Source organism: Lithobates pipiens, unplaced genomic scaffold (assembly GCF_037356315.1).
Source record: "Lithobates pipiens isolate NorthernLeopardFrog02 unplaced genomic scaffold, aLitPip1_a1.2 Scaffold_1, whole genome shotgun sequence".
NCBI lineage: Eukaryota > Metazoa > Chordata > Amphibia > Anura > Ranidae > Lithobates > Lithobates pipiens.
The window spans coordinates 28,794,889-28,817,035 of NW_027507685.1; the positions used below are offsets into that span (position 1 = coordinate 28,794,889).

At 40.2% G+C, this 22,147-nt stretch overlaps 1 protein-coding gene across 1 annotated transcript in view; it reads right to left on the reverse strand.

The window, feature by feature from the left end:
* The window catches only part of AFF2 (ALF transcription elongation factor 2), a 763,943-nt gene that overhangs the window by 82,048 nt on the left and 659,748 nt on the right, over window positions 1–22,147 (reverse strand). The window contains exons 10-11 of the mRNA XM_077487656.1: window positions 7,168–7,330; window positions 2,771–3,775 (exon numbers count right to left, since the gene is read on the reverse strand). Coding sequence (XP_077343782.1) covers window positions 2,771–3,775; window positions 7,168–7,330 — 1,168 coding nt within the window. The remainder of the gene's footprint in view (window positions 1–2,770; window positions 3,776–7,167; window positions 7,331–22,147) is intronic.

A 22,147-nucleotide genomic window follows, 5' to 3' on the forward strand; every position in this document is an offset into this window, starting at 1 on the left:
GGGGGTTTGGGGGGGGGGGGGTTCTGCTGCTGATTATGGGTGCAATGCTTCACGGGTCTCTAACCATTTTTTATTTTTATGTATTTTGCAGATTTAAAATATATTGTTTGGAGATATTTTAGACTTTATTTTTTATATCCTGTTCATGAGTTTTCATTGCTGTCCATGACTGTATTCTAACAGGAATTTTAAGCCCATTGTAAGGAGGCCCTTAAGAACCCCTGATACATGATGGCTTGTCCTTTTGACGTGCAATGATAAAAAAAACTTCAGGATGCTTAAGCAGCCCATAGCCCTGTAGCGCTGATCTAGAAAATTGGACAGGGTGCTTGTACCGGACTGTAAAAGCTGTATTAAAATCCTAAGGTTTGCTCTGCCATTATATTAGAGTTTGGGCTAGCCAAGAATCCTCCAGGTTTTTAAAGGATGCAACACCATTTGCCATATAAACAGTGTTATGTAAGGAGTGTATATATTATAGGCCTTAGCTGTAGCCTATTATTACTTAGTTACTTAATCAGTCACTATCAAAGGGTAGTATTAAAAGCCCAAGATTTGCTCTGCCATTATACAAGAGTTTGGGCTAGCCAGGAAACCTTCAGGTTTTTAAAGGATGCAATGTCATGTGCCCTATAAACAGTGTTATAAAAGGAGCATATATAGAGAGCTTAGTTGTAAAACTCAATCCATGTCTGAACAAGTTTAGTCTAGTGTAGATGTGTTTTATACCACTTTGAGCAATAAAAGCACGACAGTTCTAACCCATCACTATTGTTTCCAAAATGTAAAAAATGGCTTTAGATACATTAGGCTCTCCATCTTTCACTCCTTTCATAACACTGTTTATAGGGGACATAGTGATACATCCTGTAAAAATCTGGAGGTTTTCTGGTTAGCCTAAACTCTTATATAACGAGAGGGAAGACCCTTAGGCTTTTAATAATACCCTTTCATAGTGATTGATTACTGATAAGTAATATACAGTAAAGCCACAGCTAGGACTACTGTATTGTCATGTTTCTATCTGTTTTCAAAATCAAGGAGGTTGACTGCACTATGGCCTAGTAATACAATTACATAGGTTTAGCACTTAGACAGCCATGCCAGTGAGCACCTCCCCAAGTTGTTACATCACCCTTGGACAAAGCTTGAGTGGTCTGTCTAAAAATCTGTGCTTTACCCTCTCCCTTAGGTTCCATATATGCATATGTGGCAGTGCATATACATTTTTGTATGTTTAAGTGCATTGCGTTTAGGTTAGTCCATTCCTTTCAACAGGCTGCCCTACACACAACTCTTCTTCTTACCCACATTATGCTATGGTGCATGTCAATAAATTACCATGTGTGGCATGATTTAGGATACATGCATTGGCTGGTTTGTTTGGGGTGCCATTAAGAATGAATGGAACTGCACTATACCTACTGAAACATAAGGCTGCAGGAAGTTATGTGATATTGCACATGTTCCAACTTTGAATAAATGTAAACAAATCTTGGAACACAATATCGTTATATCAACCCAAAAAGAATTCTGCTTTCCTGAATTGCTCTTTTTTATCAAACTCCAGTAAATAATATGTACAGTAGATACATAATCAGTTTAAAGCACTGGTAAATATAATCTATTCACATGCAAAATATGAAAATAAATAAACAAAAAAACAAATATGCATGTACTACAAAGTTGATATTTTTAATAAAAGTCTGTATGTACTGGTATATCTAACATACAAATGTAAAAATGTAGTATCATTCTGTATATTGCAATGTTTCCTTTTAAAGTATAACTAAAGACCATTTTAATTTTGGATATAGTGGAGATTAGTTGGGTTGTATTGCTGTCTGTGTCCCCTGTTAAATAGATTCACCCTCTCTATTTGTCCTGTTTACCATTATCATTGAAAGTGAAAGTAAAGACAATCACAAATTTTGGGTTGTCCCCAAAAAAGGAAAAATCTTAATCATGGGACACTAGATCTGGTGACCAGGGGGTCCCCAAGGAATTCCTTTAATTTGCAGGGATTTTCTCAAAATTCCTGTTTGGCTATGGGGCAGTAAGTGAAGGGAAATCTCTCCAGTGGGACACCGATGGCACAAAAAAAAAAAATCTGTCAGGGATTATAATCCTCCCTTACTCTATCCAAAATGGAAAAAAAAGTTTTGTCTTTAGTTCTACTTTAACACAATCTTATTTATACTTGACTTAAACCCACTAGAAAAAAAATCCCCTCCCTGCACCCCATTATATCTACATAGCAAAATCTATTTGGAGGAGCATGCAAATACTAATCTTTTACAAAGATTGAACTGCCTTTGAGTACTGCCATCTACGGATTCTGCAAAATGTCTTTGATATTACAGGCTCAAGTAGCAGCCAGGTTCAGGGTCTTTGTAAGGTTCAGGTACTGATTTTCTACTTTTTCACAAATACCCAATCAATATCTTTATCTCGCACAGATCCTGTCCTCTGTCTTGAGGTATCAGGTATGATTTATTTCCCTTTAGCTAAAGTTGGTAGCTACCAATAAAGTTTGTCAGTAAATTACATTTTAACTGGAATTAAGATGGTTGCTTCCATTAATGTATAAATAATACTATTGCTTCAGGAATGCATACTTTTTATATGGGCATTATATTTGCATTATATTTTACATCTGATTTTTTTTAAATAATGTTAACAATGTAGGAAATAATATCATAAGTAAAAATTAAATACATTCTAAAACAAGCTGTCGGCACATTGGCTCCACTTTCTCAAATACACTTACCTTGTGCTTCCGTCTTGATTTTGTAGCATTTTTCTCGGGTGCTGTAGCAGGTGTTTGAGGCTTATGTTTAAAACCTATGTCTCTTACTTCATTCTTTAAAGCTTCACTCTCAAATGTCTCATGGCCTGGTATTCTGGATAAAAGACTGAGATCTATTTTCACCCATAATGACTTAAGCTCTTCAATCTCTCTTAAAGGTGAAAGCAGTTCACTCTGAACATTAGGCAGTGGTGTAAATGGTTCCTCCAGATCATTATGTGTCTGGTCTAGTGATATGCTGCTGCTATTGCTTGTTAAGCTGCTCACACTTAGGATGTTGCTGCTGCAGTCCTTTGGTTTGACTTGATTAATGGGCCCAGTCGTTGATACCTTGACTTGCATGACTTCATCATGGTCAGTGTTGGAATCAGATGCAGAATCTGTTTCAATAAATTCTCTTGATTTAGGAACAATTTTATTTGCCCCTCTTGCTTTCTTTTTTTCTGATATACTTCCAGTACTAGTCCTTTGTTCCTTTCGTGGTGCTGTTTTAGCAACAGTGGTTTTTGTCCTTGCTTTTGGTGGCTCTTGGTTTTCTCGTAGGTCCTTCTCTTTGGGAGTGCTGCTGGTGGGGTTTGGTTTGTTCCATGTGTAGTCTTCACTGCTGGAAGTTCTTTCAACCCTTTTTGGTTGTTTCTTGGCAACAGCCCTTTGTGTAGTAGGTTCATTGTGGGCTGGTGATTTCTGCTTTAAGCTTTTTGCCTCCTGTGGTTTTTGGGTTACTCTAGTTTTGTTTTTTTCTCTTACAGGACTCAACAACTCCCTCTCTTTGGGCAAAGATTCAGGCTGAGGGATAATATTGTTAAGTTCTCGTTTACTGTCTCCCTCAGTCTGTTGGTTGTTCTGAGCCTCAGAATTGTTTTCTGAATGCACATCATTGTGGTTGTTAATTATTGTTTTATTGTGTGGATTGACTTTATTTAACCACTTATCCAGCTGCCATTTGTTTGTGGAAGGTGGTTCGGGCTGGGGATAAAACCAAAATGATATTTTAGTGTTGCAAGGGAATGTGTACCATAAAATACTTTATTTCAGATTAAACTGGTACTTTTCACAGAAACAAGAGTCTATTTATAGTAATAGCTAATTAGTGAGCATGCTGGATGCATTCATTTTAATTTACATCTTTGCCCTAGAGAAATCTAACAAAACAAAAAATGCTAAATAATCCCAATAAATGATACATTTTTTATAATGTGTGTTTTATATAATTTCTCTCCTGAATACAAGGCAAATTGTGCCCATTGCTTTTATAGTATATTTGATAAATAAATATATTTCAAGAGAACGTAACAAGGTTAAAATAAATATTCAGATAATTAGATCTGTTTTTGGAACGTAGAATTTATGTACCGTATATACCATAATTAGCACTGTTTTTGAACAGTTGCAGCACACAAAAATGCCAAGATTATGGTATTACAAGTATAAAAGTCAAAACTGTCAGGCTTTTTAATTAGAGCTTAATCAAAAATTGTAGGAAATTGGCTTTAAACTAAAGAATAAATCTCGCTTTATCATTTATTATCTCTCAAGGGATACTAACCCTTTAAGCAATTAGCACCTTTGAGTGCTTTTAGGTGGTAGTTAGGGTGGGCTGTGTTACATTCTCTTACACATACAGTGCATTCTCTTATACATACATTTACATCCACACTACCAAATTTTTTTTTTATTAAGCTCTTCACGGCACCATGTGTATTCAATGGGAATGACAACACATTTTGGCAGGCTGTAGCCAAGTAAGAGATGGAGAACCTCACATCAACCTCATGATAGTAGATGATCATATTGAAGCTGCTGAGCACAAGTGTAACTACATACTCATCCTGCTGCCTTTTTCTTCTTTATACAGAAGAAAATTTAGAGATTTTGATGCAGGGAGTATTTAATCAACTCTTCACATAGTAAAAAAAAAAAAAAAAAAAAGAGGTACAAGATCTAAATCACAATCAGCTGGACAGGTCAGTATTCTACCTATTCTTTAATGGGTTTGTGTGATTTATTTTAGGCTGGGTTCAGACTGAAGCATGGAGTGGCTCACAGCAGGGGCCCGGTGTTTCTCCATTCATCATTTCAGGTCTGATTTTAGCATAAATTTGTGGCTGAACTTGGACCTGACACAGACCAAACAGGTCTCCCATGTAATTTGCTCTGGAGCCATATCGGAGATGTGTGAACTGCCTCCATAGAGAGCCAGTCACAATCTCCTGCTATGCGAATTGGATTCGGGGAAACCGGCATTCAATTCACAATAGTGTGAACCCAGCCTCAGAGTCACAGAAGTTTACAAAAAAATTGGAATGGGAGGGGGAAAAGAAGCAGGGGAGGAGGTGGACTCTTAGGACCCCTCTAAAGTGATTCTAAAGTGAAATAATTGTTTAACTTAAGGAAAAAAAGTCTCACTACTCCCCCACATTACATTTAATTGAGTCTTCTCTTAACCCCGCACTGTGTCCATCTGCAGAAGTGCTGGTCTGCCATTCTGCTCTCACAAAACAGAGAGCAGGAAGGTGTCAGATAACTCCTGTGAGGAGGGAGTGGGGGGCAAGGCCAAAAGGTGCTATATGTGTATATGAACGTACACAGCGCGGCTTGGAGGCATGCCTACATGGTTTCCCCCCATAGCATACGGCTTGCTATGGGGGCACTCAGAAAAAAAGGAGTGGGCAGCACCGGGACCACAAAATATAAGGTAAGGGACCACTCTATGCAATATCATTGCACAAAACAGGTAAGTAAAAAACTTTTTTTATTAAACAAATAAATAAAAATAGCCTTTAGGACCACTTTAAGGGTCAATTCAAACCATAATGTGGTGCACTGAGATGCAGTCTTTTTTGTGCCGTGTTAGGGAGCCCATTCATTTTGGATGGGCTGTCTTTGTACCTCAATGCAGAAAAAATACATCATGCACCATATTTCAAATACAGCGTACCACAACACACATAACATTTGCATTTGCATGTCGTAGTGCTATAAATCACAGATGCATTGCAGTACACTGTAGATGTGCCTCAGTGTGCATTTGAAAATGAATGGCAATGCACCTATATTCAGTGTGTTTTTGTGCAATATAATAACACATGTTGTGGTGTGAACAAGCCTTTAATGAGAAAGCAAAGACATATCCCATTAACTCTATCTGTAGTAAGTGTATCAGCATTTTATGATTACTGGTCTTGAATACACAGACAGTCTAGTCTGAGCTATATATGTCTGATGCACAGATTAAACCTATGAGAAATTGGCCTTATAGTAAACCTGGCATGGGCACAAAGAATATTAGAAGGCCTGGATTTCTTACCTTGAGACAATCACTGCTCTAGGATTCCTCCTTTTCAAGACAGATATTGTCCTTGGTCATATGATCTCTGCAAAAGGTTAACATCAGCCAATCTCGACTGTGATCATCCCCTTTAACAGATACCATGTGACAGACTGCCTAGGCTTACCAGATGTGATCAGCAATAGAAAATGTTTAGGTAGGTATTTGAGCCCTTCTATTACTCTTTCATCTAGGCAAGCCTACAGACACATCTTTATGTTAACATTTAAGTATTGGTCCACATCACCACAACCTCTGTAGGAATAAAAACATAACCAAACAGTATCTCTGCAAATTGTAACACACAATTACCGTTAAATTACAGAATTCATTACCATAAGATATTGAAGACCTGTAGGCAGGAAAATTCCTTAAATAAGAATATAAAGACTGTTAGTTGGTTACAAGAAATGTTTGGATGTTGTGACTTCTGCAAAGATCCATGTGTGTTGGGGTTACGAAAGAGTAAAAATTAATTAACTTTTGCAATGCCCCTTTTTTTATTATTTTCATTTAGTTAATTTTAGAAAACAAAAATCAATCATGTATTAAGATTAGTAGAAATGTGTTATGTGAAATGTATTTCCTGGAAAGGCAGCATTACCTTCTTTTCACTTAGAAAGCCAACACAACATGTAATTTCACCAGGGGTGTCAAAACTTTGCAAATGACTGTATTGTTAATATGTTATCCACTCATTATATTTCCTTTATAGCATTATAATAATAGCTGAAGAGTAGCTCTTTGTAAAATACACATCAGTGACTGTACTGTGAAGTATTATAATCACTATTTGTATGGTGCAAACTTACACCAAATAGGAAGTAACACAATAGACATGGACCATTAATTATAAGGTCATGTCAGCTGTAATGTATTTGTAAATCCTAGAAAGGTGACAGTCAGTGCTGAAAGCTATGATAAAGATATTCATCATAAAATATGTATAGTATAAGATTACTTTTTCAAAATATAGATGAGACATACACAAGAGTCACATAACCATAAACTGTTCCACTGTTGTTTTTACCTCTGGGGTTACATTACGATTTTCTTCATTACATTCACTGTCACTAGAACTGCTCTCGCTGTCAGAATCTGACTCAGAGCTTGTCTCCGACTCACTGGAACTTCCAGAGGCTCCACTGGAATTCACCAAGTTTGAATTATGAACTGCTGGCAGGGGAAGGCCACTGGGGGAGCAAACAAACTTTATATTAATACCTGAAGAACTAACAGGTCTTTGTGGTTAATGCAAAATCAAATAGTAAATGTGTATATGGAACAAAAGCACAAAGTAAAGCAATGCAGAATCACTTTCACTTATACTTAAAGTAGTTGTAAAGGCAGAAGGTTTTTTTTATCTTAATACATGCTATGCAGCAGACGCTAATACCTACCTGAGCCCTTTCTCAATCCAGCAATGTCCATGAGTGCCTCGGCTATCCGGGACTCTTCCTTCTCATTGGCTGAGACACATTTAGCCAATAATGAGAGAGAGGGGGCCGAACCGTGGCTCTGTGTCTGAATGGATATATGGAGCTGTGTCTCAGGTGCCCTCAAAGTATTCTGTTTGCTGTGGGGGCACTCGACAGGAGGGAGGGGCCAGGAGCACTGAAGAGGGACCCGAGAGAAGGAGAATCTGGGCTGCTCTGTGCAAAACCACTGCACAGAGCATGTAAGTATGAAATGTTTGTTATTTTTATAGAAAAAAAAATGAGACTTTACAATCACGTTAATGCTTCTTTTGCTTTGTGATTAGTACAACATCTTATATTTAACCACTTCAGCCCTGGACCATTTTGCTGGTCAAAGACCAGACCACTTTTTGCGATTCGGCACTGCGTCGCTTTAACTGACAATTGCGCGGTCGTGCGACGTGGCTCCCAAACAAAATTTACGCCCTTTTTTTCCCACAAATAGATCTTTCTTTTGGTGGTATTTGATCACCCCTGCGGTTTTTATTTTTTGCGCTATAAACAAAAATAGAGTGACAATTTTGAAAAAAACGCATTATTTTTTACTTTTTGTTATAATAAATATCCCCAAAAATATATAAAAAAAACTTTTTTTCCCTAAGTTTAGGCCGATACATATTCTTCTACATATTTTTGGTAAAAAAATTAGCAATAAACGATTATTGATTGGGTTGCGCAAAAGTTATAGCGTTTACAAAATAGGGGATAGTTTTATGGCATTTTTATTAATATTTTTTTTTTACTAGTAATGGCGGTGATTAGCGATTTTTATTGTGACTGCGGCATTATGGCGGACACATTGGACATTTTTGACACATTTTTGGGACCATTGTCATTTATACAGCAATCACTGCTATTTAAATGCATTGATTCCTGTGTAAATGACACTGGCAGTGAAGGAGTTAACCACTAGGGGGCAGTGTAGGGGGGCTGGGCTTTAATTTAGTGAACACTGATCTCTGCTCCAATCACATGGAGCAGAGATCAGCGTCACTAGTTGCTAGGCAGAATGGGGAAATGCTGTTTACAATGGCATTTCCTCGTTCAGCCGCCCCGTGAGACGATCGCGGGACCTGCGACCGGACTCACAGGGGTCCCGTCCAGCACGCGAGGGCGCTGCCAGCGGCAGGGCGGCATCAAAGATTGGACGTACCGATACGCCAATATGCCTGCCCGTGCCATTCTGCTGGCATACATCAGCGTGCGCTGGTCGGGAAGTGGTTAAAGAAAAAGGTAGGTGTCAGCTGGAGAAGAATATCTCCAGTTGCCTAGGAATGCACACTATCATGGCACAGCACAGAGATAGCAAAACGCTAAGATAAAATATAAACTTTATTGTACAATAATAAAAAAATAAAAAATTAATTGTATAAATATTTTTATTATTATACAATAAAGATTATATATTATTTTAACTTTTGCTTTTTCCTCTGCTGTGCCTCTATAGTCCGCATTCCTAGGCAGCTGGAGACATTCTTTTTCAGCTGACACCTACCCTTTTCTATATATACTTGGATGAGGCCTAAAAAGTCTCTTATTTTTTTGTTTTAGACATTATATTTAACATTCTAACACAAGATAGACATGTATGGGCATAGAAATGGTTTTGGTGGAGTCATTTTTAAAATCACATTGTAGAATAATTCCAGATATTAAAGCGGGAGTCCGCCGGGAGTCCGCGTTTTTTTTTTTTTTAAAAGCCAGCAGCTACAAATACTGCAGCTGCTGACTTTTAAAATAGTGACACTTACCTGTCCAGCACGCCCGCGATGTCGGCACCCGAAGCCGATCTCTCTATCGTCTCTCGGGTGCTGCCGCCGCCATCTTGGGTATGGGAATCAGGAAGTGGAGCCTTTCGGCTTCATTTCCCGGTTCCCTACTGCGCATGCGCAAATCGCGCTGCGCAATAAGGATGGACTCGCTGCCTCTGGGATCTGTGTGTTTCCCAGCAGGCAGCGGGGGACTTTCGGAAAGGGGCGTAATCTACGCCCCTTTCCGCAGAGAGCTATCCCGGAAGTGGGTGCAGATACCTGTACTGTACAGATACCTGCACCCCCCTCCCCCCTGAAAGGTGCCAATTGTGGCGCCGGAGGGGGGGGAGGAATACAATGAGCGGAAGGTCCACTTTAGGGTGGACCTCCGCTTTAACAGGCTTGGAATACCTGAAAAGCAACTTAAGTTAGCATTAAAGTGAATCTGTAATGTAAAAGGTAACCACAATATAAGGTCTGTGAGATTACTACAAGGTGCCTATCTTTGCATACCTTTCATTTGTCACTTAATCTCCCACAGAATACTTTCAAAGCAACCCTGCAAATCACAGTTTCCAGCTATGAAAAAAGTGAGTATGCCAATCTTACCTTCCTCAAGCTAGTGCTTGTGCCTGAGCATCCATGCTTGTGCCTGAGCATCCAAACAGAAAGCCCAAGTGCAGTTATGTGGTGGTGGTGGGGTGACTAAGCCAACACAAAAGTTGGCCTTCTTTTCAATGGATTTTAATAAGATTTGGCAGAGTGTGTTCGGATACTTTTGTTTACTTGGTCAATAGATTATCCCCTCCATAAAAGCCCTTCTAGTATCGGTTAATGGCTCCACATAGCCATATGACTTTTGTACAATCCTGTTTTATTAGTACATATATTTATCTCATGTTTAGTTGTTTTAAAAAAAATGTTAAGCTGTCGTCATAAAAACTTACCGCATCTATTTAGTCTATATACCACATTTTAAATCAGTAAAGAAAGAAGAACCATCTTAAATCAACTAAACAAAACTCTGCAGGCCATATAAAATATTCAGGTTTATTGGAATGTAGAACTGAATTTAAATCAAGTGACAGAAATAGGAAATAAACACCAAAAGTGTATGATACTCATGCCATGTACTTTGTGACTGATATATAAAGAGCCTCTTAATGTTTGATGTACAAAAAGCCTCACCAACACTTTACATTAAATATTTTATGGCTGCACTGCTTACATGTAAATCTCCCATATTTCAATATTTGAATGAAAGAAACAGCTGCTAACACTTTCTTAAATTTTAATCGCTACAACTTGCTATAAATTGTCTGGAACATTGTCAGAAGTGTCATTTTAGCAGCATTAAAAGATTATAGGAAGAGACAGCCTTCTCTGATAAATACACTGTAGCAAACCATATAAAGCATGCATATGATGTATTTCACTGAAAATCATATTTGTCAAGATCATGTTTTACAAGACATAATAATAATCTGTTGCATCCGGTTATTAAATGGCATTACTCCAAGTTGCCACAGTCATGAATATGCCATTTGGAATGCAAACTTGCGAATACACTGGAAGAGGTTATAGTTAAAAAGAAACCATAACTTTAGGCTTGTAAAAAAGATATTGTATAAGTGAAAATGCAATGCTATGTATCCAGAAAGTCATAGGGGAGCCAATAAAAAAAATTGAAAATCAAAGTGCTTCAGGCTGGAAGGTCAGTGTTCATGACTCCATAATCAGGAATACACTGGATAAAAATGGGCTTCTTTGGAGAGTAGCAGAAGTCAATGCTAACCAACAAAAACATTCATATTCCTAATATTAATATTTGTATGGAAGCCCTTGAATAACATCAAATACTTTTTAGAGAATGTTTTATGGAATGATAAAAATAGAACTTCCTTGAAAACAAGGATCCTATATTTATATCACATATGTAAAACAGTCAAATTTGGTGGTTTATGTATACTTTAAGTAACCATTTTTTCCCCCTAGTTTACTTAAGGTCTGATAGAGGACACAGCAGCAAAATGAAATATGGTCCAGGCAGGAAGAAAATTAGGAAAACAATTTGTAATAAATGAATACCTGTTAGAATTTATAAAAACAGATACACATGCAGTTGTGATATTAATTAAAATTTGCCACCTGATAGACCAACTTGCAAATGTATCTGTATTAAAGTAGTAAACTGTCCATTGCATACTAACATATTATAAAAAGTTACCTAAAAATGAAGCTCTCAAGTGGCGTGCCATGTCCCTGCTGACAGGGCTTCTGCCTTCACCCGGTCTTCCTTCCACTTAAATGGCCAAGCTGCAATGACATCACTCCTGCACCTGCGCATGGGAGTCACGGATTATGGCACAGAGGGTATGCCTTCTCTTCAGAGCACATGTGACGGTGATGTCACCCTCTGCACCCAGTGTGAATATCTCCTAAACACTGCAAGTTTAGGAGACATTCACTGTACCTACAGGTAAGCTTTATTATAAGCTTACCTGTAGGTACAAATGTCCAAACAGAGTTCACTACCACTTTAAGGCAGAAGAAGATTGTAAAACTAACCGTCAGTAAATGGACTAGATGCCTAAGTTTGTCAGTACATGTACCAGCAGAACTCCATAGGGTAATGACTACCCTAACCTGTTTAGTATTGCAGCGTGTTAGCTGAGGGCAGGATCATTATTGTTATTCTGTGTAATCATCTGCTAGAAAAGTCTTTAACCACTTGCCACCCAGGCCAATTCTGACATTTCTTTCCTACATGTAAAAATCATAATTTTTTTGCTAGAAAATTATATAGAACCCTAAATGTTATATTTTTTTTTAGCAAAGACCCTAAAGAATACAATGGCGGTCATTACAACTTTTTATCTCACACGGTATTTGCGCAACAATTTTTTTCAAACTTCTTTAAAAAAAAATTCAAACGTGTTTTTTTTGTGAAAAAAATAAAACTGTTTTGTGCTTTAAAAAAACAAAACAGTAAAGTTTTTCAAGGCTTTAATATTAAAATCTTAATTACTAACCTGTCCCCCAATATCTAAGTTTCTGTGTGTTTCCTTGCTCATATTTGCCCTTCTTCTCTGCCACTTTTCTCCCTCCCTCACTCCTCTCCCTTTCCCCACCCCATTTGGTTTGTTCTCGGCTCTTTTTCTACTCAGGCCTTGCCTCCCTCCATCCATCATCTTTTCTAAATATTTCTCTAAAGTCTTAAAAATTCTCCATCTTCTCCAAATACTGTTGTATTTTTCTGGTTGTTCTTTTTCTCTACTACTTAAGTATTCCATCTTATTGTAATATTCTATTCGCTTGAACCATTCCCTTATATCAGGTTTATCTATGCTTAACCACTTCTTTGGAATTAGTCCTTTTGCAGTGTTCAACAGTATTGGAGTTAATGTTTTTCTGTGTTGCTTATTTAAAGCTTTTGAATCATAGAATACACATGTCTGCAAGCTGTTGATTAGCTTTTCTCCAGTTATCGCTTCTATATATTCCAGGATTTCTTGCCAATACCTCTTTTAATTTTTTAATTTCATACCTATTTCTTTTTCCCATTTCCCTATATAGGGGGGCATCTCTTGTCCTTCTAAATCTGTCAGTATTCCATATACTTTAGATATACAATTTTTCAATATAGTTTGTATACCACAGAGTTTTTCCAGAGGATTTAAGTTCTTTACATCTCTAATTGGTTGAGGTAGTGTATTTACCAAGAGCTTTCATTGAATGTATTCCCACACGCTTATTTTCCACCTGTATATTTCCTTTAGTTCTGATAGTGTTCTTATCTTCCCCTGTATAGTAATAGTATTAATTTATTTGTGCATTCCCCATTTTTACACCAAAAGGAGTATCCTTCCCTGTGCCAAAGAAATTCATTCCAGTGAGTGCAATTAATGGTGAATTATATAAAAAAAAAATTGTCAGTACAGTGCATCCCATGTTTTAAATGTCAAATCTAGAGTCCTTATTTTTCTATTTATATTACTGAGGCACAAAAGGGGACTCCATTACCATACTGAAGCACAGAGTGAGGCTACCACAAGAATCCGTATTTACCACTGAACCATTTACAGGTTCCAATGTGTGCATTGACCAAGCCTAATCAGCAAGGTCACACGCTCTAAGGTGAGTGGACATTACCTGGGGGGAACACCTGAGTACACACGCAGCACCTTAATATTGGATTGATATCACAGCAACCACTGAATCGCATGGATTACATTGGAGCACTTTTGAACTTATATAAATATATATATATTAAACATATACATATTATTGTAATAAGGATTTTTTAGTTATTATTATATTGTTTTTAGGATTTTATTGATTGCTTTTTTTCTCACCATATGGACGTTTTATCATATCCTGCACGGAAGCACTTTATTTGGAATATTGTTTGTAACTTAGCGTACTTTAGAATATTCGATGATCTTTGCATGGTTTATGAAACATGTGCAACGCTAGCTGCTGATTCAAAATAAGAGTGCCATTTGAGAGACCCGATTTACGATTTTATTAGGTCTTCCCCTGGATAGGAGGGGCAGCATGGCTTATAGAAGAACAGAGCTCCTCCATCATCTCCCTGGCTTTTGAAGCTGCTAAATGCCTGTGGGAGGGAGGGGAGAAGAAGTGGGCTTTCAGTGGCTGCAGGAGTCAGGGGGATACTGGAGGTGTTTAGTTCTACTATAAGCCATGGTGCCCTTCCTATCCAGCCTGTTGCCCGAGTCATCAGTCTGCCTCTCAGCTCCACCCCCTGACTCTAACTTCCACAACTCCAGGTTGCTGCTGCCGGGTAAATCTTGCTTCCTGGCCAAGTGCACAAATGCATTCTCTGCCCCCTCCTGTCACAGTGCCCCCTCCTGTCATACTGCCGTCTGCACTGTCACACTACTGCCCTGCTGTCACACTGACCCTGTTTCCATCATACTCCCCCCCACTGTCACACTCCCCCCTGTTGTCACATTTCCCCCCTGCTGTTACACTGCCCCGTCATACTTCCCCCCTCTTGTCACAAGTCCCCCTCCTGTCACATAGCCTCCCCTCCTGTAGGGAGGTTCATGGTTTCTTGCACCGGAGGCCCTGAGGGTTCTAGTTATGCCTCTGAAACTCAGGGTTGCCCTGTGTTCTTTTCAAAATTATTTTATTACCCTAAATTGTCTATTTAACCCTCGTAATTCTTGTCCTGGACTACAGAATGATTAGCCTTTATGTTGTAGAGATCTTAGAGTGTATGAAGTTGGGAAGTTTAGCAAAAGACACGGGACAGGGTTTGACGCCACTCGGTTCACAAAAAAAGAATGCATTTTAGACAAATAAACAAGTATTTTCTGTACTTGCAGTCTTTAAAGCAGGGATCCTCAAACTACAGCCCTCCAGCTGTTGCAAAACTACACATCCCATGAGGCATTGTAAAACTCTGACATTCACAAACATGACTAGGTATCATGGGAATTGTAGTTCCTGAACAACTGGAGGGCCATAGTTTGAAGACCCATGCTTTAAAGGGTAAGGTGCATGTATTGCAAGGATGTATTGCATGTTTTTTTTTTAATTTAGCCTTTTTTTGTCCAACACATAGTTATACCCCTGATAAGCACATACCGTATATACTCGAGTATAGGCCGACCCGAATATAAGCCGAGGCCCCCAATTTACCCCCAAAAAACTGGAAAAAATTATTGACTCGTGTATAAGCCGAGGGTGAGACATGCCTGTCCATCCCTGTGTGTCCGTCCATCCCTGTGGGTCCATCCATCCCTGTGTGTGTGTCCATCCATCCGTGTGTGTGTGTGTGTGTGTGTGTGTGTGTGTGTGTCCATGCATCCGTGTGTGTGTGTGTGTGTCCATGCATCCGTGTGTGTGTGTGTGTGTGTGTGTGTGTCCATGCATCCGTGTGTGTGTGTGTGTGTCCATGCATGTGTGTGTGTGTGTGTGTGTGTGTGTGTGTGTGTGTGTGTGTGTGTGTGTGTCCGTGCAGCCTACCTGTGTCCAGCCTGCCTGTGTCCGTCCAGCCTGTGTCCGTCCAGCCTGCGTCCCGTCCAGCCTGCGTCCCGTCCAGCCTGCGTCCCGTCCAGCCTGCGTCCCGTCCCGGCCCGGCCCGTCCCAGCCCGGCCCGTCCCGTCCCGAGCCGAGCCGAGCCTCCGTCCTTCAGCTCTTCGTCGGCGGCCATTCTAGGATTCAAAAGCCGCGCCTCCGTCGGTGATAGGCGGAACACTCAATTTCCCACTGACTGCTGGGAAATTGAGTGTTCCGCCTATCGGATGTCCGTGATAGGCGGAACACTCAATTTCCCAGCAGCCTGTGTTCCGCCTATCACGGACATCGTCTCATCCTCGTCCGTAGTACGAGGATGAGACGATGTCCGTGATAGGCGGAACACAGGCTGCTGGGAAATTCAGTGTTCCGCCTATCACAGGCGAAGGCGGAGGCGGAGGCGCGGCGTTTGAATGTTAGAATGGCCGCTGTCTGTCTGCTCGATACGCTGATCGAGCAGGCAGACAGCGATGACTCGAGTATAAGCCGAGGGGGGCACTTTCAGCCTCAAAAAAGAGGCTGAAAATCTCGGCTTATACTCGAGTATATACGGTATATACCAGGCAAAGCAATAAATATTAGATGCATGCACATGGGTGTTCGCTATCCACATAAGCTTTCAAACTCTTTACACTTGTAATGACACCATGCGCTATGCACATTTACAAACACTTATAATGAGTGTTTGCTAATATAAGCTGGCATTTGAAGTAATTGGGACTAACCACTTATCAGAGCTACAACAATCATATTGATTTTTGTGCATTTAATTCTACCCTAAAGATGTTTGAGGATTAATGTATTTGGCGTTTAATCCCCCTTGAACTAGTTACCTTGCATTTCAACATTTACTATTTATTTTTTTCTGTGTCAGTTGGAATGCTGCAATTATAACGTCAGTTATCTTACAGGTTCTAATTATATGTGTCATTCTAAATACTAGATGAGCCTTTTAGGTGATTTTATATTGCAGATACCTGAAAGACTGTGCTGCATACAAATAATAAAGAACAGAGTATATAAAATAGGTGAAGTGCATAGTATCTAACATACGAGGGTTCTTCAAAATGTTTCCACACTTTTTTAAACTCTATTAAATATATAAAAGTGTAGAAACTTTTCGAAGTCTCCTTGTACACAGGTTTTTTACATAGGTTAATTCCATTCAAACTACATCTCAATACCATAGCTATAGGCATACTGTATTTCTTTCGCAAGCTAAATCTGCTAATAAATTTATAGGGGATGCATAAGGAAATATTTTGCATGGAAAATTGATTTCAACACTTTTGTAAGCTGTAAGCCCTTGTACACACGGCCGGAAATTCAGACGGAAACGGTCCAATCGGATTATATTTTCGGAAAATCCGATCGTGTGTGGGCTCTATCGGACTTTTTCCATCGGAAATTCCGACTGAAAAAATTTGAGTGCAGGATCTCAAATTTTCCAACAACAAAATCCAATCTGACTTTTTCCGATCGTTTGTAGAGAATTCCGATCGGACAAAGTGCCACGCATGCTCAGATCAAAGTACGAGAGCAAAGCTATTGGCTACTAGGCTGAACGTAGTCCCGTCGGAACGAATGAACCTCATCACGTTCCGAACAATCGGATTTTCCGGCAACTTTGTCCGACTTTTGTCGGACAAAATCCGTCAGAAAAAATCTGACTGATTTTGTGGTCGGAATTTCGGACCGTGTGTACAAGGGCTACGTGATAAGTCCTGAAAAAAACTTTAACAAAATCTCTAGAACACAGTTCTAAATTTGTGCTACACCTCCTGAACCCCCCTCCCCTGGTCACTGCCCCCTTCACTCTTACATGCAATTACTGCTGTCAAAATGACAATCAGAAATTATTTCATATTACACACCAGGAGTGGCTGGTGCCCTCATATAAAGTGACACCTGCAGCACACTACACCACACAGTTGTAAGCAATGCATCACGAATGACAGCCTTTCCTGCTACTGTAACTGGGATCACATGGTACCAGGGCACTATGATTGGTAATCAGCTGATTGCGCAAGGCACAGTTCTGGGATGACACATGGGTACATCCAATCAGAGCTAGAGAGCATCTACCCAGCCACTTTTATACATTGACCTAGCATAAAGTGGTTGCAGTGGAATTCCAGGGTAGAACTAAGCTTAAAACTGCTCCCATCCTTTTAACTAAAGAGGAGCCCGACTTACGTTTGACTTGAACACTGGGTGTTCGCCTGTTTGCCGAACAGCAAACAATATGCGGTGTTCGCTGCAAATTCGAAAGCCGCCGGAACACCGTTAAAGTCTATGGGACACTAACATGAAAAATCAAAAGTGCTCATTTTAAAAGCTTCTATGAAAGTTAATGTCATAAAAAGTGTTTGGGGACCTGGGTCCTGCCCCAGGGGACACGTATCAGTGCAATTTTATTTTTTAAAGTTAGCATTTTTTCGGGAGTAGTGATTTTATTAATGCTTAAATTGAAACAATAGAAAAGAAATATTCTTTTAAATATTGTGCCCGGGGGTGTCTATAGTATGCCTGTAAAGTGGCGCATGTTTCCCTGTTTAGAACAGTACCACAGCAAATTGGTAATTCTAAAGGAAAAATTGTAATTTAAAACTGATCGTGGCTGTAATTAATTGTCGGGTCTCAGCAATATAGATAAAAATCATTGAAAAAAGAGCATGGGTCCCCCCCCATTCATTACCAGGCCCTTCGGGTCTGGTATGAATATTAAGGGGAACCCTGAACCAAAATTTTAAAGAAATTGTGTGGGGATCCCCCTAAAATCTAATAGCAGACCCTTATGCGAGAACGCAACCTGGCAGGCCACAGGAAAAGAGGAGGAATCGAGAGAGCACCCCCCTCCTGAACTACACCAGGCCACATGCCCTCAACATGGGGAGGGTGCTTTGGGGTCTGACCCCAAAGCACCTTGTCCCCATATTGATGGGGACAAGGGCCTCGTCCCCACAACCCTTTCCCAGTGATTGTGGGGGTATGCGGGCAGGGGGCTTATCAGAATCTGGAAGTCCCCTTTAACAAGGGGACCCGCAGATCCCAGCCCCCCCTATGTGAAATGGTAATGGTGTACATTGTACCTCTACCATTTCACAAACAAAGTGTCAAAAATGGTAACAAAAGACAGGCAGGCTTGGGACAAGTCCTTTATTAAAAAATAAAAAAATAAAAATGTCCTGCGATGTAAATTCATGCCACCCAATGTCGAAAAAGAAAAAATGGGTAGCCCCGCCTCCCTCTGACACCACGTGGGCTGCCCGTGGCTTCCCCGTGGCGTCAGGGGGACAGGGTCACAATCACTTTTTATGACAATAACTTGCATATAAGCCTTTAAAATGAGCACTTTTGATTTTTCATGTTTGTGCCCCATAGACTATAACAGTGTTCGTGTGTTCTGCCAAATTTTTTGCCTGTTCGCAAGTTCTGGTGCAAACCGAACCGGGGGGGGGGAGGGTGTTCAGCTCATCCCTACTTCTAACATTTATAAGAACTACGCAATAGAAGGAAGATGCTTATACTTACCTATTCTAAGTCCCCCAGTGGTGGCTTCAGGGGAGAGAGCTGACAATTGATAGAATGCCTGGGCGGTGACATCGCCCATAGGCTTAGTAAGAGGCGTCGGTTGTTGGCTGCCCCTCTTCTCCCCTGAAGACAGCCACTGGGAGCTGGTTATCTGACAAGACTGGAGCACCCTGAGAATAGGTAAGTATATGGATTTTCTTTTTACAGGGTATTTAATATAAGTATTAGCAGGTAGGTGGGAGCAGTTTTAAGAATAAATAGTTTTAGACTGGAATTCCATTTTAACACCACGGCCTACTTTTTCCTTAAATATCTTTCTCAGGAGGTTAAACACAGATCATCATGTAAGTGTTGTCTGTCACTTAAAATGGTTGTTAAGCCACTGTCTTGAGTTCACACCATCCTCTCTATTTAATAATGTAATCTGCCTAGTGTCTGTGCTTTAAAAAAAAAACAATGCAGCTATATACCTGATTTTGGAGCGTCTCTCTGCGCTCATGTGACCAGCTGCCTCTCTCCTCTCTTAAACCTGACAGCTGCAGTGGGCAGGGTTGAGAATCCCCCGCTAATATCAGTCAGGAGGGGGGAGGAGAGGAGGAGAGAGGTGACCGGTCACGTGAGTGCCGAGTTGTGCTCTGAAATCAGGTATATAGCTGCATTTTTTTAATAAGAAAACAGACACTGGGGCAGCTTCCATTATTAAACAGAGAGGATAGTGTGAAACTAACTGTAATTTCAGCAGTGTGGGGGGCAGGCATGGACACAGAGCAGCCAGGTAGGGAGGGTGGAGAGGGGGACAGAGAAGGACAGAGCGGGGCTGCGGGTGACAGAGGCAAGTAAACTGACCACGGTGTCAGGGTTTAGCAGCCATGATAAACCATGATCAGTTTATGGGGGGATGCTGGATGCTTGCTAAAACCTGAGCAAATATATACTGAACACACTGCTCTTATACATGCTACAGCCTGAATATGCAATGACCATCAATTAGGTAACTACTAGAAGGGCAGTGGGCTTAATATACATTTTTCACTATAGGTCAACATTTAATTTACCGTAATATATATGTGCCACCATTTATTTCAAGTAAAACTGGAAGTAATACAGAAAAATGTACAGAAACCCAGACAACCTTTGTACCTAAAGTGCCTTGAAAAAGTATTTGTAGAGAATTACGATCGGACAAAGTGCCACGCATGCTCAGATCGAATTCCTAGACCAAAGCTATTGGCTACTAGCCTGGACTTAGCCCCGTCGTAAGGAAATAACGTCACCACGTTCTGAATAATTGGATTTTCCGACAACTTTGTCCGACCGTGTGTATGCAACAGTTTTGGACAAAATCCATCGGACAAAATCCGTCGGACAAAACCAAACGGATTTGTTTGTCAGAATGTCCGACCGTGTGTACAAGGGCTTACAAATAAATATTTGAAAGGTTTGGTATGCATTTGTATTCAGACGTCCTGAGTCAATACTTTGTAAAACCACCATTCTCTGCAATTACAGCTGCAAGTCTTTTGGGGATGTCTCTACCAGCTTTGTACCAAGCTATGCAGTGGAATAACGTCCTTACAGGATGTCTCCAATTTACAAGCCAACCTCAATGCTCTGTCTAATTGGGCAACTATGTGGCAGATGAGGTTTAATGTTGACAAATGTAAAGTTATGCAGTTGGGGGCTAAGAATATGCATGCATCATACATCTTAGGGGAGTACAACTAGGGGGATCCATAGTGGAGAAGGATCTGGGGGTTTTGGTAGATCATAAGCTCAATAATAGCATGCAATGCCAAGCTGCGGTTTCCAAAGCGAGCCAAGTCCTTTCTTGTATTAACAGAGGTATGGACTCCAGAGAGAGAGATATCATTTTGCCCCTGTTCAAATCATTAGTAAGACCTCATCTGGAATATGCAGTTCAGTTTTGGGCACCCGTTCTCAAAAAGGATATCGGAAACTGGAGAAAGTGCAGAGAAGGGCAACCAAACTGATAAGAGGCATGGAGGAGCTCAGCTATGAGGAAAGATTAGAGGAACTGAATTTATTCACTCTTGATAAGAGGAGATTAAGGGGGGATATGATCAACATGTACAAATATATAAGGGGTCCATATAGTGAACTTGGTGTTGAGTTATTCACTTTACAGTCAACAAAGAGGACAAGGGGGCACTCTTTACGTCTAGAGGAAAAGAGGTTTCATCTCCAAATACGGAAAGGTTTCTTCACAGTAAGAGCTGTGAAAATGTGGAATAGACTCCCTGCAGAAGTGGTTCTGGCCAGCTCAGTAGATTGCTTTAAGAAGGGCCTGGATTATTTCCTAAGTGTACATAATATAACTGGGTACTAACATTTATAGGTAAAGTTGATCCGGGAAAATCTGATTTCCTCTCAGGGGATCAGGAAGGAATTTTTCCCCCTGCTTTAGAAAATTGGATCATGCTCTGCTGGGGTTTTTTGCCTTCCTCAGGATCAACTGTGGGTATAGAATTGGGTATATAGGATTGTATGATATTTTTATTTTTGTTGCTGACAAGACTGGAGCACCCTGAGAATAGGTAAGTATATGGATTTTCTTTTTACAGGGTATTTAATATAAGTATTAGCAGGTAGGTGGGAGCAGTTTTAAGAATAAATAGTTTTAGACTGGAATTCTATTTTAACACCACGGCCTACTTTTTCCTTAAATATCTTTCTCAGGAGGTTAAACACAGATCATCATGTAAGTGTTGTCTGTCACTTAAAATGGTTGTTAAGCCACTGTCTTGAGTTCACACCATCCTCTCTATTTAATAATGTAATCTGCCTAGTGTCTGTGCTTTAAAAAAAAAACAATGCAGCTATATACCTGATTTTGGAGTGTCTCTCTGCGCTCATGTGACCAGCTGCCTCTCTCCTCTCTTAAACCTGACAGCTGCAGTGGGCAGGGTTGAGAATCCCCCGCTAATATCAGTCAGGAGGGGGGAGGAGAGGAGGAGAGAGGTGACCGGTCACGTGAGTGCCGAGTTGTGCTCTGAAATCAGGTATATAGCTGCATTTTTTTAATAAGAAAACAGACACTGGGGCAGCTTCCATTATTAAACAGAGAGGATAGTGTGAAACTAACTGTAATTTCAGCAGTGTGGGGGGCAGGCATGGACACAGAGCAGCCAGGTAGGGAGGGTGGAGAGGGGGACAGAGAAGGACAGAGCGGGGCTGCGGGTGA